General features: G+C 45.5%; 2 protein-coding genes across 2 annotated transcripts; both read right to left on the reverse strand.

Annotated features, from left to right (window-relative positions):
• Positions 1–7,080: 7,080 nt before the first annotated feature.
• LOC100827534 (actin-1) lies at positions 7,081–9,797 on the reverse strand. Its single transcript, XM_003560541.3, has 5 exons — positions 9,600–9,797; positions 8,969–9,035; positions 8,485–8,878; positions 7,561–8,174; positions 7,081–7,478 (listed from the first exon to the last, which is right to left on the reverse strand). The coding sequence occupies exons 2-5, from the start codon at positions 9,026–9,028 to the stop codon at positions 7,413–7,415; spliced, it is 1,134 nt and encodes a 377-aa protein (XP_003560589.1). The 5' UTR covers positions 9,029–9,035; positions 9,600–9,797; the 3' UTR covers positions 7,081–7,412.
• Positions 9,798–18,167: 8,370 nt separating this feature from the next.
• On the reverse strand, positions 18,168–21,016 carry LOC100829350 (UV-B-induced protein At3g17800, chloroplastic). Its single transcript, XM_003560547.4, has 3 exons — positions 20,613–21,016; positions 19,994–20,262; positions 18,168–19,263 (listed from the first exon to the last, which is right to left on the reverse strand). Exons 1-3 carry the CDS (start codon positions 20,769–20,771, stop codon positions 18,450–18,452), a joined length of 1,242 nt encoding a protein of 413 aa, XP_003560595.1. The 5' UTR covers positions 20,772–21,016; the 3' UTR covers positions 18,168–18,449.
• Positions 21,017–26,519: the final 5,503 nt, after the last annotated feature.

Raw genomic sequence — 26,519 nt, forward strand, 5'->3', positions numbered from 1 at the left:
GATCGTGCTTTGCCATCAAGCGGGTGTCTTGTCTCCGCCGTACGCCCCGCCCTCGTGGCCAGACATGGGCAGCTGCTGCAGGGTGAGCTTTTGCAAGCTGGAAAGGAGAGACCGAGAGACTGAGAGAGAGAGAGAGATATGTCTGTCTTGACGTACAGGGGGCGACTTGACGGTGCGTGCGAGTTCGTTCCTGTACGGAGCTAGCTTTTACACCCATTGTGCCTGTGAAATGTACATGTACCGCTAGGAATTTACGGGGCGAGAAACATCGAGAGAGTGTACTTGCAGTTAATTAAAACGGGCTTTATCGGCACAACAGTACTCCGTCCGATTCAGGCTAACTAATCCCGACATTTTATTATGGATCCGAGGTACTAATTAAGACGGGCTTTTCGTATTGCATCCATGCTGGATCCGTCGCCACGGTGGCCGCGTCTCGGTATTTCCTGCGGCCATCAGGTGGTGCTAGGCGGAAGCATTTTGTCCAACTCACTGCAATGGCGTTCCATCCTTGATGTTTCTAACTATGCCCACGAACGACTTCAGACCAGGATCCCGATGGTTGCTCGTGCATGTACTCCGTATTTCCCTTCACTTCATCCCTTGCAGGAGGTAGAGGACCTTTGATTTGGTCTGATCCGAGGTTGATCTATACTTTTTTTTTTGACGAAACAACACAGCGTTTCATATATCAAAGAAGGTCGAGAAGAACTCAACCAAGAAGGTAACAATCAAAAGCGAAAAACAAGAAAAATGAGAAAGCTATACAAAAGGAGTACAACTAGCTTCAGGGGACGTCATCGCTTCCAGAAACCAGGGCACCTAGACCTGAAGTATCAATGAGACTCCATAGGGAAGCCTCAGCCTTGATAGCTGAGATTATGCAGTGCGCGGGTCGATGAAGGTGATTAAAAATTCAGTTGTTCCTCTTTTCCAGATAGACCAAAGGGTAAGGATAAAGAGAGACGACGCCGCACGCGACGACTTGCTATCCATCACCGCAAGTACCCTGTCTGAGACATGAACCCACCAAAGTTTAATCGAAGTGGGATTCACCCAACCGACCGGATTGAAGGCCATCACCTTGCACCAATTTGCAATCCCTGTCCAAACTTGCCTGGCGAAGCAACAAGAAGTGAAGATGCGGACATCACTCTCCATGGCATGCAGGCAAAACGGACTTCATTTATAATTGAAAATCCATGACTTGGCTGGGTACAACAATAAAAAAATTGTTTAGTTGCACGTTTTCAAGAAGAATTGTTTCCAGGAGGTTGAGTCAAAGCAGAATTTTCCTTTAAAAAATAATCCTACAAATCAAACAACTCATGAAAGGAAAACTCTAGAGCTTGGAGTAGATGCAAAGTTTCATATGAAATTTAGTGCACACGAATTCTAAGGAAAAATTCTTATGGTTTGCAATCATATAAATCAAACAATCCACGTATAAAAAGTTCCAAGGAATTACAATCTCTAAAAATTATTTGGAAAATCTTCGAATCAAAGAGGCGCTTAAGGGGTTCCAACCTTTCAAGATTCCTAAGAAAACTATTTGAACCAAATAGGCTCTAAATCTCGTGTGAATAATTGGATTTACTTGAGTGCCTATTTGGTTCAAATGGTTTTCTGAGACATATCTATATATCCTCAGGTAAACAAAGTTAGTTGTGCATTTTGCTTTCATAAGTTCTGGAGTAATTCATATACGATGGACAAGCTGCCAGCATGAGTTTTGTCTTGCATTACATTACACACCAGTGGACGGTATCCTATAAAACACACTAGTGGACTGACTGTCATATCTGTCAAAAATCTTAAGATTCTAGTACTACTAGAAACATAAGCAAGGGTACACCGAACGCGATCCCTCGCGGTCTCCGTAGGAGAGGCAAAACCTGACCAGGGAAACGTTCTTGCCACTACGATAGAGATCGAAGCATATACAAGGTTGGTCGTTGCTCCCACACGTGGTCCGATGTAACTGTCCAGAGATCTCTCGACGATATTGACTTCAGAACTGATTTCGTGGGTTAGCACTAGCACACCACGCGCCCGTTTCGTTTCATAGTCTCCAAGCTTGATATGTCAACGAATCAAAGAGAAAGATATTAATAATGCACACTCAAGTGCATGTACATTGCAAGTACGGCATTTTGCAATTCAAAATTCAAAATTCAGGCAGGTCATGAAGCAAGCACCCCTTTCTCGGACCTGTCCTTTTTGCAGAAAAAACGATGAATATTGCAAGTGTGTTGTAAGATCCGTAGCTTAGATCCTGTCGATGGTGGAATCGAATAATGTCCTCGGAAGGGCACAGGTCGGGTTAGTTACCTCCCATCTTCAGCACATCAAGCCTTGATACAGCAAAACAACTGCATACTTTATAAACATGTTCTGTTGCACGGTGAGACGCAGGCGGCAGGACTACATCTCAATAAATCATTTTTTTTTCTAGAGGGATCATCAATGAAACACTTACGGATGGCAATGGGTACCCGCATACCCGACGGGTATGTACCCGTTTAAGACACGGTATGATGAGAAAAAATACCCGCGGGTACGTAAAGATAAAATTATGTACCCGACGGGTATGACGGGTACGGGTATGGTATTGGACTACCCGAACCCGTATATCCGCACCTAAGTTGCCAACCCAGTACATAAGCACACTAAATTTTGCCTAAGGCCCAACCCAATACATCTCATATATAAACTCTCAAGCACCCAACCTAACCTAATCCTAATCCCCAAATTCCCCACTCCGCCCGAATCACCTCCCCTGTCCGTCGCCAGGCACCAGCCGCCCTAACCTCCACCACGCGGTCGTGCCCCCGCCTGCCCCCTCTCCTCCATTCCACGAGACCACGACCTCCGCCTGACGCCGGCAGGTTGGCGTCCAAAGCCTCCGACCCCCACCGCTTGCTAGCTTCCTCCCCGCTCCGCCAGGGCGTCGGCCCGCGCCTCCTCCTCCACTAGTCCGGTGGCCCGCGCGGCCGCGCACCCGCCTCCTCCGCCAGGCACGACATCGGCCCACGGCCTCCTCCTGCCCAAGATGGACATCGATTTCGAAGGCTCCGACACCGGCGACGGCAAGAGTGAGCTGTTGTGCTTGGTGTGCTCAAAACTGCTTATGTGTGCTGTGACGTTGATGGCATGAATTTAAACATTTGTTTTACGTGTTGTATGAACCATAAGTTATGTGTGCTGTTGCTATGTGATGTATGAAACTGTGGACCGCAATCGCTGAATGCTGTTGTTTTCTGAATGCTTGAAAGTTGTTGTTTCGTGGGTCGGGTAAAAATACCCGTGGGTAACCCGTACCCGTTGCGGGTGGCCGGTATGGCAAAATTTTATAGCGACTACGGGTACGGGTACGGGTAACGGTTGAGGGTCGGGTCGTCGGGTACGGGTATGGTTGAGCTGTACCCGTACCCGAACCCGTCTGGTGCCATCCGGAGAAACACTTGGTTCTTCTTTGGAAAGACAAAAAGGGGGAGGTCTTTTGTTTTGCATTGCATCTGACAGACTGACGCATCCAATTAGGCAGTTACACATATTTCCTATGCATGCATATATTACTTCCGCTTTTAATTTTGAAGCAAATTTATTTCGGTTTTGTCGTTGAGAAATCATATGTTTTTTAGCAAGAGACAAGTCAATGTCGTTGGACGTTGGATCTTAATGGAACGGTACAAACATGTGGGAGTTGAGAGAGTGGTGACAAGACTCAAATCTTAATCTAATGGCCCTGATGCGTTGATTAAGATATAAATCTTTTACTTAAAAACCGGACAACTAAAAAATAACCATACCCAATTTATTTTTGTAGAGCATTGAGCACAACTCATGGATGACGATGTACTCAAATAGTATCATCCGCATGGACTGCTCCAACGTTGTGCGGTTGTGCCTGGCAAAGGTTAGAGGTGCGGGGCTTGAACACCTGACGAAGTTATAGACGCTTTGCTACGACAAGTAGTACTCCATCGCTACCACTGAAAGAGTATCCTCAAACGAGAAGCGGAACTTCATGGAAGGCTTGATGACTCGCTTTTTTGGCTTCTTCGAACCTAGGCACTGCTCGTTGATCGCCTCCGGCTCCTTCTCCCGCTCCGGCTCCGCCATCTTCTCCAGCTGATCTTTCTCGTTGTCCTTGTTCCGATCCCCAAGCTCCCTATCCCGGTGCTCCCTATCGCGGTCATGGTCGCGGTCGCAGTCCCGGCGGGAAGGCTCGTCTCGGTCGCTGTCGCTATTCCGATCTCGGTTCCGGCGATCGTCGTCGTCGTCGCGGTCCCGATCCCGATCTCTATCCCTCCCCTTGTCCCTTTCCTGGTCCTGGTCGGAGACTTCTCGATGGGGCGATGAGGAATCTCTAGGGGCGTTGGACGGGGGAGGAGCGGGGCGGGGGAGCGACTGGAGGATGTCGAGCGTGGAGCGGCGCTGGTCGGCGACGGCGTCCTGGTGGCCCTCAAGGGCGAGGCTCTGGCGCTCTTCCTGTGAGAGGAACACGGGCTTCGCCTCCATGGCGTCCAACGAACGTTTCATGGAGGATGCCGATGCGTGAAGGTGAATCACGTTTGCTGCCTATCACAGCAGCGTTACCGACGGTCCTGTCATCCTGTGTACGGTCCGCAACCGACCTCTAGTACAGTTTGGGCCAGAAGCGGAATTGCGGCCCCGTTACGTTGCCCGAAAGTGGGAGGGGCTTCAGCTATAAAAAAAAGGTGGGAGGGGCTTTCAGGCCCAGCTTGGCACGCACAAGGTGGGCAATCTTCTCTACCTCCCAAAGTAGGGTTTCCAAATATCCATTCTAGATGGGCCTCCTTTTAAACTATGGCCAATATCTTTTTTTTAGGATACCACGATTCGATTAGAAGAAAGAATTGACCCCGTTTATAAGGAAAAACCGAGCCAAAAATCATACTAAGCACGACTTATTTCAGGAAAGCCGTTCAAAAACCTTGACGACAAACAAGCTGCCTAACAATGCTAGGTACAAGGCAAAATCGACGTACAAGCCACAACTGCAAAAACAAACCTCCTCCCACTCCAACGACGTTGAACAGGGAGTAGATCCTCACGCCAGAGAAGCTAGGCAGAATTGGACTTTTTCGATGACCAGAGCAAGAAGGAGGTCGTCCCGACAGGGACAGGGTGTGCGTGCCTGCATTCGTAGGTTCGAATGTACGTACGTGTTTGTGAAAGTCCAGTTTTATATTACTCCCTCTGTCCAACAAAAGATGTCTCAACTTTGATCAAATTTGAATGCATCTATATCTTTTGTTGGACAGAGGGAGTATGTTTCTTAAAAAAAATACTACTCTCTATGTCCAACAAAAAATGTCTCAACTTTAACTAAATTTGAATGCATCTATATACTAAATCACATCTAGATACGTCTAAATTTTGACAAACTTGAGACATATTTTGTTGGACGGAGGAAGTACAATATCAAAGAAAATACACTATGAAAATATATACTATGTTTCCGCGTGTTAATATCTACTTGCACAAGGGCAGAGCTACAGTAATGCCTGGGTATGCAAGGCAGGAAAAAAATCGGTACGTATGCCTATATGTGTATCACAGAAAAAAGAAAAAGAAATCTGATGCATTCCTAGCGTCCCCAATATCAAAGCTGGGCCTCTTGGTCATTCCCTCCTCCTGGTCACTTGGGCCTTGCAAATTAATCTACTTTGCTCAGTTGATTGTTCGGTGCGAAGCAGGAAAGAAGGAAGCGGCGCATCGGCTTCCTCTTGCTCCTGCTCGATGGCCTGTCGCCTGGAGAATACGCACACAAAAGCGGCCAGCAGGTGATGGCAGGCTACTATTCTTCTCAAACACGTGTAGACGACTGCTCCATGGACCGCTGCTCGTGTCGTCTGCTCGACTACTCTGATCCGATTATACAGAACAATCCGTAGCCTCTAAAAAAAAAAGAACAATCCGTATTTTCATTGTCTTTGTTGTAAACTTTTGTGTTCATGTAGTCGTGTAACAAAAAAATTGACTCAACTTTGCATACCATCAGGCTCCACCACTGTACTTGCACCAATCTCGACGAGTGATGATATCCTTATGATGTCATTTTTGTACTGAAGAGACATCGACATGAGAAACCAACGAATCAAACAAATTTGAAGTTCTGGATAAATTTCATCATAAAGTACACGCCTTATCTCAATAAAAAAATGTGGGAGAATGCAAAGAAAACAATATCAATGCCAACATTTTCCTTTTTCTTTTCAGAGGAAACAAGAAGACGGTTAGAATTGTGGCCCAGAACCTGTTTTAGGAAATTGAGGGCGCAAAGTAAGCACACAAATTGTGAGCGGCTGCGTTTTTTACTGTGCTTCTAAAAAAAATACATGGTCAAATTGTGTTGTTAGCCCTTTTGTTAGGCATCAGAAACTGGCATTTTACATCGATCATTTTGCCTCGGTAGCAACTTTGCAAAATCACCAAAGAAAATATTATTTCCACTTGCATAGTCACGAAAATAGCTACTCAATAAAACACAAAACAAGGTCTAACAGAACTGAAGTCACTTTCTTGAAAGGGTTAGCAGGCCGGCAGAAAAAGTCCACATTGACCAGATCAGCTTACCTGTCAAAGCAATTGCACATAATCATCCCAATTGGCACCAACTTGTGACTTTGTGAGATTCCAAACATTCTACTAATAAACTGGTGGAAAACCAGACAACATCATGTCATCACGTTTACATGGTCCCATTCTCCCTCGCATCTTGTGTGCAGGAAAGAGAGAAGATTCCTCTTTTACAAGAATGTCTTGGACTGCACAACCTCAGGCATCAAAGCGTGTTCATGTGCTGTGCTGTGCTAATTGCTAAAGCTGAGACAAGAGAATGTGACGCATATTCCAGCACAGCAACCTAGACAGGAAGGCATCAGATCAGATTAGGATCATAAAACACACCATCAGAAGTAGATGCTAAAAGGGCAAAATAAAGAATACTCCTAGTTCCGACCACAAGTAGATGACAATACAGAGCCCATTGATGATGAATTTACCAATGTTCTACGATCAAAATTAAGTAGACAAGAAAACTCAATGCTGTGTAGCAACACCTTCAAGTAACAATACTTGAATCAAGACACATGATATTATTCATTTAATAAGATACAGATGACACATGACAAATCAGAACACCATCCGTATTTCTCTACTTGCCTCATCGGGCATCTGATTAAATTTGAATAAACCGAACATATGTGTCCAAAATCACAAGTAGCAATAGATATTACAGTCTTTGAATAGAAGAAAACGGTAACCGATAGGCCAGCTGCAAACTTTGTCCACGCTAATGAAGAAACAGCAACAAAAAGAGAAACGAAGCAGGAGGGTAGCGATAAAGGCTCCTCTTGGCTTTCATTCTTGGGTCCGAAGAATTAGAAGCATTTCCTGTGCACAATGGACGGGCCAGACTCGTCGTACTCAGCCTTTGCAATCCACATCTGCAAAGAACAAGCAACATTGCTAAGCAAACCAATCAATGAAATGAAATGAATACAGTACAATGCTGCAATGTTTATTTACCTGCTGGAAGGTGCTGAGGGATGCCAAGATGGATCCTCCAATCCAGACACTGTACTTCCTTTCAGGAGGAGCAACGACCTTAATCTTCATGCTGCTAGGAGCCAAGGCAGTGATTTCCTTGCTCATCCTATCAGCAATTCCAGTGAACATAGTGGTACCACCACTGAGAACAATGTTGCCATATAGATCCTTCCTAATATCCACGTCGCACTTCATGATGGAGTTGTAGGTGGTCTCATGGATACCCGCAGCTTCCATCCCAATGAAGGATGGCTGGAAGAGGACCTCAGGGCAACGGAAACGCTCAGCACCAATGGTGATAACTTGACCATCAGGAAGCTCGTAGCTCTTCTCCACAGAAGAGCTGGTCTTAGAGGTCTCCATTTCCTGGTCATAATCCAGGGCAATGTAGGACAGCTTCTCCTTCATGTCCCTCACAATTTCCCGCTCAGCAGTGGTGGTGAATGAGTAACCACGCTCAGTCAGGATCTTCATAAGGTAATCAGTGAGATCACGCCCAGCCAAGTCGAGACGGAGGATAGCATGGGGGAGGGCATATCCTTCGTAGATGGGGACGGTGTGGCTGACACCATCGCCAGAATCCAGCACAATACCTGAGAAGTTCAAGATGGTATACTTGGTTAATTGACAAATGAAAGAAACCGTATCATTGAACTCCTTTCAGGATTATGTCAAGAGTGTCAATCACCACCAATAACAAGAGCATGTTCCAACAGAAATCTTGTATGCAAAATGCATATCAGGTTTGGTTGACAAATATTTACCACATGCCATAAAAACAAAATTAGTGATGCATCAAAGTAAGTTTTACAAACTAACTTTAACCTACAGTTATGTAACACGGGTTAAATTTCGAGAATCCTGATTGTGAATGCTACAGTGCAATTTATAGAATTAGCTCACCTGTGGTACGACCACTGGCATACAGTGAGAGGACAGCCTGGATGGCGACGTACATAGCAGGAGTGTTGAAGGTCTCGAACATGATCTGGGTCATCTTCTCACGATTGGCCTTGGGGTTCAGCGGCGCCTCAGTGAGAAGGACAGGGTGCTCCTCTGGGGCGACACGGAGCTCGTTGTAGAAGGTGTGATGCCAGATCTTCTCCATATCGTCCCAGTTGCTGACGATACCGTGCTCAATGGGGTACTTGAGGGTCAAGATACCCCTCTTGGACTGTGCCTCGTCACCAACGTAGGCGTCCTTCTGCCCCATCCCGACCATGACACCAGTGTGGCGTGGGCGCCCCACGATACTGGGGAAGACAGCCCTGGGAGCATCATCTCCAGCGAATCCAGCCTGCGAACATTATTTGCCTCAGGCATTTACAAAGGGCACTGCATTTCGGTAACAAAAGTTGCAGAACGTCTGAGGAAAGCAATGGCTTACCTTGACCATACCAGTTCCATTGTCGCAGACGAGGGGCTGGATATCCTCAGCGTCAGCCATTTTCTACCTACAGCAAAAGCTCGCACAAAAGCTACATTTGTCACACGTCAATTAAAGGAGCAACTACACTATCGGTGAAGGACATGACCAATGCGTAGATTTTTTTTCTTCTTCAGAGAATCAGTAGCGAAAAATCTAGCACATGTAAGGAATTCGAGATTATTAGACGCACAATTCACGAAGAGATTAGCAAGCCCCATCACCTGCTAACTAGGCAACTAACTACGAAAAATAGCTTTCTCGCACGGCGACACAGATCGGACCATCTTTGGCAACCGAAACGGTCGCCGGCGCTCCCAGATCACACGCCGAAATGCGGCGATGACCGCAGATCTACATTTCAACAAAAGCAAAATGCGAGCGCTCTCTTCTCCCGAGATCCGGTCGGATCCGCCCCGTTAAACACGAAACGGGCACCGGGACGCGGGGATCAGATCGGCCGCCTAACGCCTCCAGCAGAAGCAACGCGAGGCGGATCTGAGGGGCGTAGGACGAACCGCGTTCGCCGCACGGAACCCTGTACCACGGGATCGATCTACCGAGACGGGGTGAGGGGGTGCGAGATGGTTACCGGGATCCGGACGAAGGCGGCAGCCGCGGTCGTGCGATGGGGGGGAACGGAGATGGAGGAGGCGAGGTGGTGGAGCGGTAGGGTTGCGGTGGTGGGGAAGGGGGGTATGTATAGCTGGGGCGACGGGGGTTTGGGGAGATGGCAGCGGGGCGTTTTGGCGAGCGGACGGGCGCACTCGTCGCCCCGGGTCGCTCTCGCGGCCCCACGACCCGGGGTGGTGCTCGCTTTTGTTTTTTCGGGGGCACAAGTGGCCTCCCTCGCCTATGTGACGTGCGCCGGTGCCTCCCGCCTGCGTGCTGACAACTCATGCTCTCGAGGCGCGGCAACGGGGCTCTCTGGCTGGCTGGCTGGCCGGGGCTGCTGCCGGCCGATTTGGCGAGCCGGACTGGGTCGGGTTGGAAACTTGGAATTGGATAAGCGGCTGCTTTATTAATATACGGTCGGTCACATCTGGATTTAGAAGTTGGTTAAATTCCACGGTTTGTCAAATAAAGATATCAGTAGTTTTCTCGCAACTACTGCGTACTTCTTCTTCTCAGCAGCTTATACTCGGCCTATTCTAAAATACAAGACACCTAAATACACATGTAATCAATGTTTTCAAACTTTGATCATTAATATACTCCGCATGCGGAAATAAGAGGATTCCAAAATATAAGGACTTGGCATGTACAAGGGTAATGTCATGGTATTCGTGTTGCAATGTACTTTTATACCATAAGACTTCTACTACTTTCTCCGGCCGGAATTATTTGTCGAAATCTTACATGTATCTAGTGTTTTTTAAACATAGATGTATTCATATTTGGGCAATTTTGAGACAAGTAATATGGATCGGAGGGAATACTAATTTCATAAGCATGTTTCAATATTTTTAAGTGGAATTCGTAATCGAATAGTGCATTGGGAACTGTGATAAGTCTTATATTCTGGAACGGAGAGGTGTTAGATAAGTCTGTCACACATTTCGTATTAGGCTAGAGGTTGGCCCTGGTTTTGATTCGAATCTCTCTTTTTCACATTCTTTATGAGAAACTTGTTGCGAATTTCATGGGTAGCAAACAACTGCTTCATTGTGGCTTTGGTGGAGTGGAGTAGTTATCAATGTGCCTAGCAGTGACTAGGGATGTCAATGGCGCACTAAACGGCGCCGCTAAGCCCTTTTAAGTAAACTTTCCGCACGTTTTTAACTTTAGCGTTTTCTCTTTCACTGGCAAACGTTGCTTGTGTGCTGGGGTCAAACGGGTTCAAAAGGGCTTAAACGGATGCCCGTTTACATCCCTAGCAGTGATGAAGGAGGAGCAAAACAGGGAACCACATCAAAGTGGTTTTGGATAAATAAGGAGTTCTAAATACTACACGCGTCAATTTCTTGTCCATAGTTTGCATAATCGCAAACAAGACGAGCTTGGTATGGTCTTTGTCTGATCTTTCGAGCAAAAAGGCCAGATTATTTACAGTGCAATAAAGAATAGACTATAGTAACTTTTTAATTGAAAGTGTATGTTTAAAGATGTATGATCAAAGCAAAGAAAAAGAAAATATGATCACAAAAACAAATCCGCAACCACTTGATTCGAGCAATTTTCAAGTATCGTTGAGTGCAGGCAAAAACAATTCAAATGGAATGCAAAGAAGTATGATCAGAGTTAAGAAAAGGAAAATATGATCACAAAAACAGATCCACAAACACTTGATTTAAGGAAATTTCAAGTATCATTAAGTCCAACATTTTTTGCAAAGAACGGGATCATGTTATTTATGTTAATTGTGTTGAAAATAGGTATGATAAGTTAAGGTTGGTCTAATATACACGGAGAGTTAGATTATAAAGTCGAAAACTTGTAATTCTAGCTAATAAAAAATCGTGGGATAGCTAAAATAATCTAAAAGAAAGTGATAGGACAACTGCGGCTAGAGTGCCTGTGGCATGGAGATTTTTAGCGGATTTTATTTTATGTTGTATTATGTTGATTTAATACATGAGAAAACTAAGAGCTTCCAGAGATACAGGCTTTGCTTTACTTGTTTATCATCATAACTCATCATCTTCGATTTTCTGCTACTCTTGATAACGAAAAAAGTGATTACTCTTCAAAGGTACTCTTGCCAGTTTTACCTGTTCACAGAGTAAGTACATTAATGATAATGTTTATCAGCATTCTGCAACTAGACTTTCTGTAGGGTAAACAAGCACTACAAAACCTAAAATAAAAATGTTTTTTCACATGTCACTATCTGCAACAAACGTCATCATGATAACCACCGAAGGCAGTCTCATGGTGAAGAATTTTTTTTCCATCTTAGATCTTGGAGCCTGCGAGGACTTGAATTGCTTCTCGTGACAATTATGCATTTGAACTTTTGAAGAAATGTTTAGTTATCTATGGTGATCGCCCTCACTATGTACAATAGGATGCAATCAATGTCAGATTTGCACAAGATACAAACACATGAACATGGTGTAGAAGATGGAAGAACACACACGAACTTTTCCAGCAAAAGCACTTGTGCTTTTTTCTTTTGTATTCCACAACTCTAAATTTAACACTAATAACAAGATTAGTTCCAACAATCACCTACCTAATCTTGTTATTACTTATTCTTCTCTTGAAGCCCTCGTCGTCGATGTCGTCGGTGCAACACTTAGACGGCCGCCATTGCCATCTTGTCATGCCGATTACCGCCGTCACCTTGGCCTCCATGAGAGACGTACCTCCTACACCTTCATCATGAGCTTGCCTCTGTGAAACGCTCGCCGCCGCATGTTCGCAACTGGCACCACAACTCGCCGATGACTTGCCTCCATGTTCGCCACCGGTGACACATCTCGCCGATGACTCGCCTTCATGGTAGTCACCGGTGCCGCACCTCACCGGTGACTTGCCTTCATGTCGTCGTTGATGCCCCATCTTGTCGACGACTCGGACATGGTCGATGACCTCCTCATGGCAATGACCACCGCACCTTGGCCATTACCTCCTTGCCGCCGGTGGCGCAACTTACTGGGCAACATATCTTTCTCTGTTAGGCCCGGCCCTGGGGGTGTGCAGGCGGTGCCGCTGCACCAGGCCCCGAAATTAAGAGGGGCCCCTATGACGAAGTTTTACTTCGGCAATGCCCATGTTGAGGGGCTTTGTGTTTAGGGAGAGCGACATGCGTGTGTGTTGGCGATCCCGTCGGCTAACAAGGACACATGGGACACAGTTTTACCCAGGTTCGGGGCCCTCGGAAGGTAATACCCCTACGTTCTACTTGTCTGATCTGGTATTGATGGAGAGATTACAAGGTTGCCGTAGAGGCTATGATGCGCAGATCGGATCTCGTGTGTATGAGAGACGAGATCTGTCTCGGTAGAGAGGATTGTCCTCGCTGGTTCCCCCTCCTGGTCCTTTATAAATGCAGGAGGCCAGGTCTCGGGTAGAGTCCAAATTGGTTACAAATAGAGAGATATACTATGTTTAAGTTTCCTTATATTGAGTTGCAAGATTAGGTATATGGACTCCTGTAGTTGTAGTAGGCTTCCAAGTGGGTTTCATGCTGGGCCGTAGTGGGTATACCAAAGATGAGAACCTGAGTGGTCATAACCACGTGCCGTATACCAGTTCGACTTTTCCCTTCCTGTCGTGCTGACTGCTGCCCTCAGTGCTGCTAAATCGTCTGAGATTGGATCAGGTGACCCGTGACCGTGTTGAAAAAGCTTCAGGTGGTGGAAAAACCAGGCAAGTAGTGAATTGCTGATGCTCGGTGATCAATTTCTTTGGCAAAACTATGACTCCATCATCCTCTTTATGCATTCATAAAAAAATGGTTGATCAGATTGATTTCATGGCATCATCAACAACAAAAACTTTACATAAAAAAAATTTAGAAAAAAATTGTAAGGGCCCCGAGCTCGAGTTTCGCACCGGGCCCTGAAATCTCAGGACCGGAACTGTTCTCCGTCGACGTGGCGCAACTTGACGACGATGGAGACTCGGACCTCGAGGTCAGATTTGCACAAGATACAAACACATGAATATGGTGGAGAAGATGGAAGAACACAGACGAATTTTTCCAGCATACGCACTTGTGCTCTTTTCTTTTGTATTCCACAACTCTAAATTTAACGCTAATAACAAGATTAGTTCCAACAATCATGTGAACCATTCGCAGAGGACAAACAAATTTTGAGGTAGGGCGAATTTCCTATCCTAACACCATGAGTTAGTATAGATATCACATTTAATATTTTTCTAAGTTTGCAAAATATATTTCAATAAATTTGGTATTTTTCAGACTTTTTAGGAGGCTTTTTTTTATTGTTACATCTTATGATATATCACCTAGTGATATTTATTTTAATTATTAATTTTCATTATATTATATGTCAAATCAACCATAATCGAAAGATCATAATACAAATATCTATACATAAAATATACGACAATTATTATGATTTGTAAAAACAGTTCTTCGGTGGGGTGAGCAGACGATTAACAACTCAAATATTTATAAGAGTAAAACTATAGTTATATTTTGATTCCAAAGATATCTTCATACATACCGACTTAAAAATATCAAGTAGATTTTTTGCTAATAAACAACGCCCTTTCTCCATACTTCGAGAGATATACTATCTTATGAGAAATAGCCACACAATCTGAAACATAGTTTGTGAGTCTGTCAAAGTCAGAACTCATAAAACAATAATACACCACGTGGGCATGATTATCATATCTATTGTCATTAAGTACGATGATTTTTCTATCAACTTTCTTTAAGCAAGAAATACAAGTAAAGGTATCACAGTTAAGACATCAATGAGCAATCATACATGAACATCAATAGTAGATAGCCAAAATAACTAAGAGTGCAGAAGTTGCATCTCCTGGAGAACCCGTCTTTGCAGGCTATATTGTCGTCGATTGCGCAAAGTCACGTTGGAACGCCACACACACCACCTCACACGAGCGTTGAAGACTGGCCGCCGATGTAGGGGACAATTGACCCGTCGTCACCGCCTCCTACGACGTCTTTCTCAGACCCCGTCCAAATGCATAGCTTGGCAAGTCATCGCTATCGCCGCCTCTAATGATTCAGAGTTAAATTAGTTGAAATTTTGCAGATTTATTTTATATAAAGACGCAAATGGAAAATCTAAAGGACCAAACAAATGTACATCTAGCAACGATTTAATAGTTTGTCTTAAAATTAATCCGAATAGCTAGTAACTTGATGCAATGGTTACGTCATCCAACACAAGTTTGTCCTTCCTTCATCTTAAACATTACAAGTAATCATGTTACTCTCATTTGCTCATTGGGTAGTTTGCCAAGCGCTCCCCATCTCCGTATCTCCTTGCCGAGCGACTATAGGTGGCTATTGGGCTGGCCCGACTCTGGCCTGGCTTGGGATAAACGGGCCTGGCCCGGGCGCGGCCCAGTGAAGCCCGGCAATAAAGGGGATGGGCCGGACAGGCCCGAAAACGCAACCTCCAGGCACTGGCGTGGCACCGAGCCCGGTCGAGCCGACCCAGGCCCGTTAAGGCCTCGTGGGCCTCGGGAAAGCCCTTGGGCACCGACCTCCAGCCCAGGCAGCCCAATAGCCTTTTTTTGTCCATGCCAGCGAGAAATTGGGTCAAAAGGTGGGCTGGTGTGTATTCTAGCACAAGTGCGAACGTGGTCAGCAGCGGGCCTGGACAAAAAGATCGAAGTTCGATAATGTTATTAAACGCTCGCTAATTCGGTTTGTTAACTAAAGAACCAAACATGACTTTCTTTTCAGATCGTTAAGCTTAACGATCTTAACGAGCGAGCTCGGCGAGCGCTCGTTAAGCTCGTTAGCGAGCTTGTCTCGTACATCACTTGTGAGTGGCTACTGAAACTTATTTTGCTATTGGAATTGTGTTGTTATTTCTCTTTTGTTGTGTTATTTCCAATCTTTATAGCATTGTGTAACTTTTGATATATTTTTTTGCTGTCAAAATTTATCCTAAACAAATAGGTAATGCCCAAAAATTTAGATCAACATGCCATCTATTATCTTAACGAGTTTTTAACGAGCTTAACGAGCGCTCGCGAGCTCTTAACGAACCGAGCCGAACAATGGTCTCAAATCGTTAACGATAATGATCTTAACGAACCGAGCGTGCTCGTTAGCCAGCCCTTACTCAGCGGCTGCAGGGGATGAGGGGGAGGTCTCGGGTTTGAACCTGCTAGCCCCCATATTTTTACTCCCACGAGGTGAGTGTAGCATTTAGATTAAAAAAAGAAAAAAGTTAATCGGGCAGTGCTGTCCCGTCCCAACGGGCCTAGGGTTGAGGCTCAGGCTCGGCACAAACGGGCCAAGCCCGCCGGGCTTCTGGGCTTTTCAAAAAAGCCCGGCCCGATAGCCACCTATACGAGCAACCCAGCCCCCTCGCTCCGCGGATCTTCTTCCTCCTCGTGCGAGCGCCGCCACTCATCACGTTGCCGAGTGCCCGAGCCCCCTAGCTCGTCTTCCTCCTTGCTCAAGCGCCTCCACCGCAGGTTAATCTCCCCTTCGATTCTCTCGCTCCTGACCGTTTCTCCTCCCATCACCCCACGAACGGATTCCGCCCTTTAGATCCCGGTTTCATAATCTTCCCCAATTCGTAACTCAGGCAAAAATCAAGGTAGGGTGGCCGCCCTACCTTGCCCTACTGGGTCCTCCGCCATTGTGAACGATCATGCATGAGTCCACTATTCAAAAAGTTGTAAGGTTTAATCTAATGTTATGACTTGGTCCATGGAGATGCAAACTTCTCCTCCCATATATGGTAGATAAAAATCTGTATGAACAAATAGGCTTGTTCTTTGTACTTCAGTTAGACTTAGTTTATGTTGAACTTCGAATGTCTGCACAGATGCATTGACCAAATAATATTGTTCGCACGTATCATCGAAGATGTGCACTATGCTAGTACCACAGTTAGAAACATAAGTTGACTAGCAGAAGTGCCCGTGCATTGCTACGGAACAATTAGACAAATTATAACAAAAAATTATTGATACAACACCGTTGACCACCCTAGGCAATTTTGATACCTTTGGTCTGGACAAAAATTCAACTAAAAAATTATCTTTGCCGTAGGCCTAGACACCTAACCCATGTCAAAGCCTTTGCCGAGTGTGGCTCTCAGCAAAGTCATGACACCGATCCAAGCGACCGTGCCGCCACGGATCGTTAACGTGGCATCATCACGACCTTGAGATTTCCATCTCTCTTCTCTCCCTTTCTTTTCTTTTTCCAGTACTGTGCGTCTTCTCCTCTCCTCCGTCGATCTCTATCATCTCGATCTCTTTTCTTCGCCTCTACTGCCAACGGGGCCGCCAACTCCATATCCGCCTCAGACCGCCGCCCCTCTCCGCACGTCGACCCCTTTTGACCATGGATCTTATACTGATTTGCCCGTTTGACCCTTTGATCGAGGTGCTGACCCAAACCAGATTTTTGCAAGCTGTCCTGTGGGCCTGTGGCCCACTGTGCAGCGCATTCTCCTCACCCTCTCCCGCTGACAAATAGGCCCCACCCCCATCTTCTACTTCCTGTAGCCACAGTGCCCCCGTCGGCCCGCTCTTCTTCATGTGCGCCGTCCTCTTCGCCACTGTGCCAGCATGGCCGACCGTCGCCTCCGGGACCACGCCTGCCCCCTCCGTTCCTATCCACCCCGAGGCGCCCTCCTCCTTATCTATCTCCACCCCGCTCTACTCTCTCTTCTCCCGAAGCTCTCCCTCTCGAAGCCCTGCAGCTCCCCATTTCTCCCCCCCCCCCCCGAAGCCGTTCTCTCCCCCAAGTCCGAGGAGCTCGTCCCGTAGCTCCGGCCGCTCCTCGTGGCCCTCGAATCCCCCACACGCCTCTCCATCTCCCTTCGAAGCCACGCCTCCAGTTCCTGGAAGCCGACCCGCTTCCAATCCGTCGCGGCCGTATCGTCTCCCTCGTCTTCGGCGGGAGCGCCGCCGCTCTCCGATCCGCCACCGCAGCGCTTCTGCGCCTCTCCTCCGCCCGTGAGAGAAGCGCATCGACTCCAGGAGCTCAGGTGCATCCTCGCCTGCGCCTCCCGCGCGCCAGAATCTCCCCTACGTCGAGCTCATCCGCCGGCCGCCGAGCTCCCCGTCGGCATCCCCCTCCACCGTGCCTCCGCCAAGCCCGGGCGTGCCCCCGAGTTTGTCATGTCCATGCGCACCTGGAGACGAACCCCTGGCCTCGTGTGCCGGCTGAATCTCCTGCGCGGCCGCTGACTTCATCAACTTCGGCGCCGCTGCATCTCCACTGCACCGCCGTCTCCACTGCCTGCCTAGATAGACTACGGGACATACGTACGGGCGTTGCCGCTTTGGGCATTGTTTATGTGCCGTGTGAGAGGACGCGGATCATGGAGGAGTGCCCTGTGCGAGGCGGATAGGGGCGGGTGTGCGAGGTGGAGGTGGATTGCAGATCGGTGTGCGAGGAAAAGACGATTCGGGGTCACGATGCATGCATGGGCGGGACAGGCGTGGCACAAAGGTGAAATTTTTCCATGGCAGATTCGTAATTTCGATGAAATGACGTATCGCGACTGTCGTACCATCACCACCAACTCCAATTTAATATATTGGTATATATAACACTACACATCATCGTGAATAGGATGTCATACAATGCTGTGATGCCAGGCTGCCAGCAATGAAACGCCCCAGGCAGAGCAAATGATAACAAAGCTAAGTATCTGGATATTAGGTTAATGACACTTCCTCTTTAGAATGTTGTGATGCCAGAATCGTATGGTTCTAGGCATACATCGGTAACTACCATTGTACAACAGTCTTCGCTAAACCAGATATACATGCCATCAATCTACGCTGGATCCAACTAGTTGGTGACAAAATGGTACCTGGAATCCACATAGCTCTCGACATCCCAAAGGAAGGATCCAAAAGTAACAGCCTCTAAGATCAGCCTTCTCAGCCCTGCAAAACTTATCCTGACATGCTCATCCTTGGAAGAATCGACGGTTCCTTCAGGCGTGATTACAATCTCTGGTTTCCCAAATAGCGCCTCTGTGTGCTTCTCAATGATGCCAAAGGCCACCTTCGACCGAATTGTTGCATAACTTTGTAACGTGTCTGAATCAAATGACATAACATATGACCTAAGACGGCAAGGCTTGATAGATTGGCCAAGCCCTCCTGCACTGAGGTCAGAGGACGTCCATGACTCCATCTCTGGATGAGAACTATAAGCTTCAGTTGAGGGCCGTGAGTCAGTCATCATAACTTGATTGAGCGCATCATCTTGTGATCCCCAAGGGAGGCTCTTCATTGACTTCTCAAGCTGAAACCTCTGATCGACCCTCTTCAGGAAATAGCCATACATAACAGATGCAGCATAGACTTGGCCAACTCGGAGCTTACTTATGGCTGCAACAGTGGCATCAGCTTGCCGTTGCCCCAATATGAGATTTAGGTGGTTCTCGATCATCTCATAGGCCTCATGTGAATGCAAACGCTCAAGCTTCCCTTCTGTAGGTTCTGCCCACTGATCAACTCTACCAGAAGTATCAATGGAGTGCGAGAGAGCTGGGACCAAAGAGACGCCAGCTTCAACAAACTTCTGAACAACCATCGCGTACAGAATCTCCTCCAAAGTCCTTTTCTTCTCCTTTTCTTTAACCTGAGCAATCCGTCTGTTAATCCAGAAAAGAAATATTAGTCAAGATTTCTCTAACTTGGAGGGTCTTGTTAGAATTAACTAAGGATTGACTTTTCAGCGAGCAACGTTTTTCTTTTACAAAACAGCTGCAGCGAGCAATCTATTGCCAAAGATGGTTGGAAAGATTCAAACCACAGGAGTGCAGATATGAAACGCTTAAAATAGAAACATGAGAGCTTGAAGTTAGGGTACAGAGCGGGAAAAATAATAAAACATAGCCAAGGCACATCATCTGAACCGGAGCCGAGAGCGCCAAGGCCCAAGTGTACTGTATGTCTCTCGTTCTCACCCAAACCATGAAAGCTCCATCGCTTTTGTAAGACTCTTACTCCCAAAACAATTCATAATGAACGTGATTGCTCTATCTCAATCAAACAGGCTAGAATTCAGTTTTATTTTCTTCCCTACAGGACACATAATCGGCATATCTAATGTTAAAACATTTTACACCATCTCTATCTGTTATGTAAACTTCTGTGATGTTTAATCATGTCGTTAAGGATCAATAAAAAAGATTTATCTGCGCTTAGAGGCACCGTGCCAGCTGGTCTTGACAACTTGATGATGGTTATACAATTGCTATGCGCTCTTAACATGACCCGGATAACTCTGAATAAATATTTTTCTACCAAAAGCCTATCTTCTTACAGCCATGCACCGGAAATAACAAGAGCAACGAAGTCACCATTCCAGACATCATTTACCTGTACAGCACGATGTCGCCACCTGGCGGTGGTGCCTGCGTGTCGCTGCCGTTCTCCTTCTTAGCGGCATCATGGACAGTCTGGAGCTGCTCGAGCTGCTGCTCGGCGGCAGCGGGCAGCAGGTGTGGGTGCGTGACCAGAATCTGCGAGAGGAACTGCCCTACTGCAGATTCCATCTGCAACGGCGCGATCGGCGAAGACGACGGCAACTCCGACGGAGACGAAGATGCCATGACCACACTGCTTCGCCTTCTAGAAGTCCCGAGACCCTGAGGATAGGATCCAGCACAAGGAACCGCGTCAGCCATCAAGAGACCACGCGCACAATTGAAAACGCATGGAAATGGTAAAAAGAGAAGTGCATCAAAAACAAAAACAGATCTGGCTTAATACAAGGGCATTCGAGGCAGCCAAATTATTCAAATCAATATTCAATAAACCAGAAGAAAAAGAAAAGCCAAAACTCCACTCTCTCATTTTGCATTAACCCATGATAGCAGGACTTGTAAAAAAATTCGAAGACATGTATAGAACTGAAAAAATAATCCAAATTATGTAACCATCATATGCCACCACATGGAACACAAGCAATCCCCAAAAACCAAAATCTGCTGCCTACCTTGATGGAGCCGAAGGAGAAACCGCGTCTCCGCTCGAAGGGGAGCGAGCTCGCGCTAGCGCTAGCGCCGGCGCCGCGCGTGGCCCCGACCCGCCTCGAAGGCGCGGCGGCGGCGGTGGGCGACCTGAGCGCCGCGGCTGCTGCTGCTGCTGCCTCCATCGCTCGCTCAATAGGCAAGGATTTGTTGGGGCTTCCGGCGCGTGAGTTCTGGGGCTTGGGAACGGGGAGGAGGAATTGGGGATCTTCTCTGCGGCGGTGGTTGGAGGGCCAAGGTTCGATTTGAGGTCAGGATGAGAGGTTCTGGGGATTGGGAGTCTGTATTTATACGCAGCGGGGGAGGAGAGGTCAGAGCACGCGGCCGAAACGAAACAGCAGTGGCCACCGTGTTCTTCACTTCTTCTCCTCCCTCTCCTCCCTCGTGTTAGAACAGAATGCAAAGTTTTTGCGACGACAAATTTTATATTATTGGTGGTGGTAGTAGGAGTACGCAGTATTTTGTTTTGTTTTGTTTTGGCAACGTATAGTTTTCTCTGGTGTGAACGCGATATTGTTCTGGAGAGGGGAAACGAAGCGTGTACCATACGCAAGCAGTGATGGACAGCCGCAAGAGTTGCATTTGGTCGTACGCTACCGGGTTTGCAAGGTAAGTTAGCAGTGTAATCTCGTTCAGACGTTTTGTTCAATAACATAACACAAATCTGCAGATATGTCTCGATCTATTTAATCAGAACAAAAGCTATTCGATTATAGAAAAGACGAGGTGATAATCAAAGTTACAACGTCGATAGCTGGAAACCTATGTTGCATGCTTTTGTTTCATGTGTTGCGAATATGTATATACACACGTAGATATATATATTTTTAGACAAAGGGGCAAAGCCCATGAAATCGAGCTAAGATAACTGAGGTTTGGAAGGTCAGGATATGTATATTTGATGCATATATGAGTACATTATATTGCAATGATTATGGATGCACGTTGTATGTTGTTGTTTATATGAGTACGCCCTTTTTTATGTTGCATACGTTAGTTTAAAAACAATTATTTTCAACCGTTGTCGCGAGTAATTTTTTACCAGAAATGTCCTAAGGATCTGTTTGGTTTAAAGGAATTATTTTATACTATGTTGCGAGTCATTTTTCTTTTACCAAAAACGTCGCAAGGATCTGTTGCACACATACATTTTTAACAAGTGATTTTAAAATGTAACAATGTTTTTTGCATGATTTTCCTTTGGAGAAACAAATTTGGTATAAATAATTAAGGACAACAGTACATGACGAGCAAATACAATTTTTTGGCCCAAAACTTGTGCAGGAATGAATCTCTTTCAAAAGGGGTTAAGCACCACGCTAGAAACTCGAAGGGCCGTTGGCCGAATTTTATTTGAAGAAAGAAACAGTAACAGTACAACAAAGCACACAACTCAACAATCAACCTAGAATAGCTGGTTTACAGCATCACAATAAACACCACAAGGAAAAAAAAAAGCTACATAAAACATAGAGTAGCTACTACTAGAGGGCAACCACACAGCCGGCAGCTCTCCAAGACTGGAGATCGTCCATAATAAGTTTAACCTCTTGTTGAAAAATGCTGGAATTGCGCTCCTTCCAAATTCGCCAGTGAACTAAGATGACGAAGGTATCAAAATCCCTTCGAAGCTGCTTGGGGGCTTGCTTGCTGGCTATAATCCACCGGTCCTCAGAGCATGAAAAGGAGGAGTCAGGGATGGGAAAGACCGCCTTCGACCAACGCGTTAACCGGAGCCAAACCTGATGTGTGAAACAGCAATGCACAAAAATATGAGTGCAGTCTTCATCTTCAGTAGCACAGAGGGAGCAGCGAGGATCGTGAGGCCAGCCCCGGCGAGCCAAGTTGTCGGCGGCGTGCCATCTTCAATACCACACTAGAATCTCACCCACATCAACTAGACAAAACCATCAATTTCCGTGCATCGGCCAATGACACACCCTGAGCTTGTGGAGGCAACATGAGATCTAGAATCACGTCTTATCACGTAGGAGATGAAGACTCTAATCCGTTGCGGAAGATTGTACTCCCTCCGTCTCATATTAAATGTTGTTGATTTAGTACAAGACACTTAATATGGGTCGGAGGGAGTAGAAGACAACAAGGAGAATACATAAACCCGTAGGCTCTGCTAGGACAGATCTACTCGAACACCCCCTCTTCGGCTTCACAAAGGTCACCTTTGATCGGTGAAGGCTTAGGAACCATTTCTGCTGTCTCCGGACAAGTGAGATACCTCATGAACTTTAGAAGCCACAAGAATAGAGTGTTACAATGACGTTGCACGTGCACAAACGAAATGTTACAATGGTATTGACGTATTGTACATGCACAAACAAAATGTCGTTAGATATAAATCACCACACTGACATTAGACAACGCCGCATGGCCGCCCGAGCGACTCACGTCTTCCCGGTTGGAATAAATCCCATTCTTAAGGTACACTCAACGCCGGAAAAAGCAAAAGCACGGATGTGAGAGATGCAACATGCACCCAACAAAATTCTTTAAATAGAAAACTTAGAATCATACCATGCTTTCAAATAGTACTATTGAAAGAACATATTCCGTTCAACGGAATGAAGCGAACGCCTCTGCATCTTCTTTACACAAAATTGGCGTAACCCGTAAAAACGACCGACTAAACTCAGAAGTCCAAGTCCAAGAAAGAGAACCGCGAGAGACGATGCCTCCACGTAGTAGCATCCCGATCAAGGGTCTCTCGGTGGACAAGGACGCGTTCACCCGAGGCCGGCCGAGACTTGGCAGCTCCGCGGACCACAAGACAAGCGTCTCCTCCTCGCACCGAATGAACTCCCCACGTCCGCACGTCTCTCCTTTGAGGCGCCGGACCCGGAGGCCAAAGATTCGATTTCCCCGTGCCAAAACTCCCTGCGTTTCCGCGTCAGGAACCGGCAAAGATCACTCACCACCAACGAAGAAAAAGATCTCCGTCCCCGCGAGCCGCGAGGCCGCTATGCCCCGTGTAGCACTCCTCTGGCTCTGAAACTCGAGATCAGGAGAGGGACGACGCTGTGGATCCTGAGCCAGTTGCCAGCCGGTGTCAGGAGTGGGCCAACGTTGTGGATCGTGAGCCAGTGGCCGGCCGGCCGGCATGAGGAGCAGCTAGAGAGGCAGTCGTCTGGACACGTGCAAGCGAGAATGACAAAAGGCGAAACCGGTGTACGTGTGGATACTGGATACCATGGACTGAACACCGGTGTACGTGTGGATACCATGGTCTTCCGTGGGGTGAAATAGAAGAAGATGGATACGCAAGTTCTGCCAAGCTCTGCGCACCTGCCACCCCCTCCAATTCATAAAAAATTGTTGTCCATTTGATACAATATTTGTACTAATTTAGTATAAAATGGATGACATTTTTTATGAATCAGATGGAATACGTGAAACTCGTCTTTGTTGGTACGTGGAGTAATGAGTAAGATCGGCCGACCCTAGTTCGACTTCGACCGCAAGTTCAGTAAGATAAAAACTCGGCAAAACTACTGTACTACCTTTGCGTTTTAGTTTTTATTAAAATTGGATCCATTATGAAATATATGTTCCTAGTATTTTTGCTACAAGTTTGATCAAAATTTTAAAAAATTGACAGTCCACAAAAATTACGCGATATATTTTAAAACTGATGGAATACTATTTATTTCGGTTTATTGAATCAGATCACACTATTTTTTAACTGGTTCTGGATGATTGCTTCGACGGTCTAGTAGTTAGAATTCGAGTTTCTGTTAAATGATGATTTGGATTTGACTTCTCAAAACAGAGCTACATACAACTGGACACAGGAACGGTGAGCACATTCCTCTCAGCTGATCTGACTCGACGCACTCTATTATTGCCACATAGTTAAAGTTAGCTCCAATGGTTGACAATTCTAGACATCTAATGAACAACTATATACTCCCTCTGGCCTCCGTTCCATGATATAAACTTATTTTGTTTTCTTTGCCTAAAGCTTTGACCAGGGTCGCTCCATCAATCTGTGACTTATGTGATAAAAATCATACCTATAAACAAAATACTTTTAAATACTAATACAATAATTTTATTTTACAAAAATATATGTATTAATAAACCAATTATTAAAGAAAAAAATACGACTCATATTTAGGAATCGTGAACATGTGCTTCCCTAAACATCTACTGGTGATATTAATGTCAAACTGAAGAGTGCTACAGCTGCACTTCTGGTATTCAGTTTTTGGATATTCAAACTGTCAACGTCATGCCATGGTTGACTTAGTACTAAGGCTTGATAAAATCTGAGATTATTTACTTTATGATCTATTTACAAGGTTTAACTAAAAGGCTGACATACTAGTGTGATTATTTGATCCATTTGCATAGCCTGAAAGTCCTGATGCCTAACCTAAAGTTAGTTCGTGGTTCTAGTTCTTTTCCTGAAATCTGAATATTTTCTACAAGACCATAGCTACTTCTGTGACAAACAGCTATGTGCATGCTTATTTCTAATCTTTAGAATAAAAATGACATGATTTAGTTTATCTCTTATTTGTACACTCCACTCAGTCAAGCATGCAACCATTCACTCAGTTCCGAGATATGCATGCAATCAGAAGCATGTACTAGCAGGTAGTTTGTTAAAAGGAAGTAATTTCTTCCAGAAATATGCTCTGGAGTTAGCTATGCGCCTCCACAGAATTTTTAGTGCATATGTACGTGGAGCTTGCATTCCTTACTACCTCCAATGAGCAGATAACTTCACATGACTTAGCTACCCTCTTGCAATGAGTCACATATCCCTATTGTTTTCTTAAATACATCATATACTGTGCCTAGTACAAATCTGATATTTGGTGGACCTTGTAGAAAGTAGAAACTGGTGGTATCTTTTATTTGATTTGAGCAGCCTAAACTGATTATTGTAAGAACTTATTTCAGATTTATGTCTAAATAAATATACACACACAGTACGCAAGTATGACATTCAATACATGTATCAAACAGTGCACAAGTCCACATCTTATGTGCATTTCCTCTACTAAGAGCGTATTTGTGCAATTTTGACCATCCAACAATGGAGTTGTGACTACATCATATCTCAGGAATTTACTTGCATATTCAGTTTACTACAGGTTATAATAAGTTCTAGACGTTACTGCCCTTGCTTGGAACCTTTGTTTGACTGCAAAAATTAATTTAGCTTGACTCAAAGCCTTTGCCCTGCTCAGATTTCAAGCGTCAGACGAAAAATGACTGGGTACAGTCAATTGGGAAAACTTCACTCTTATTGTTTTTTATTATGAGAACATGGCGCTACTCTGATCTAGACTACTCTATGGTTAGAACTTATCCAAACAGTTCAGGTCTTATATCTAGCATTTAAACCTGATAAAACAGATATTTACGAACTTCCATAGCAGCAGTTTGGGCATAACACACTGTAAAAGGATGATTCGTCTGAAACCTAAAACAGGACTTTCTACACTACCACATTTGTAAGCGAAAGGAACAAGTGCTCCTTTGGTCTGTAGCTTATCTCAAATAAAAGCTTAACCGAGGACCTTATCTCAAAGGTGAACTATCTCAAATAGATGATGTACAGCTTGTTGTCAAAATTAAAACCCTGTGATAACTGAAAGCAAAACTGAAAGTTCAGTTGTCAAATTTACCATATATTCATATCCAAACTACAAGCAATTGTAGCAGTAGCTATTTCCTTTTAATTCAGAGAAGGAATCCCTTGCTATTCCTAATTCAAGGCTATGCCTTACGCTTAGTGAGTGGTTCGGTTGTTAAGCTTCTCGGGAGGTTTCTTCAAATCGGCATGCAACAATTCCTCTAGTACCAAGTTAAGGGGGCACACCATTTACCCTGGTTAATCTCCTTTT

Source organism: Brachypodium distachyon, chromosome 1, assembly GCF_000005505.3.
Source record: "Brachypodium distachyon strain Bd21 chromosome 1, Brachypodium_distachyon_v3.0, whole genome shotgun sequence".
Classification (NCBI taxonomy): domain Eukaryota; kingdom Viridiplantae; phylum Streptophyta; class Magnoliopsida; order Poales; family Poaceae; genus Brachypodium; species Brachypodium distachyon.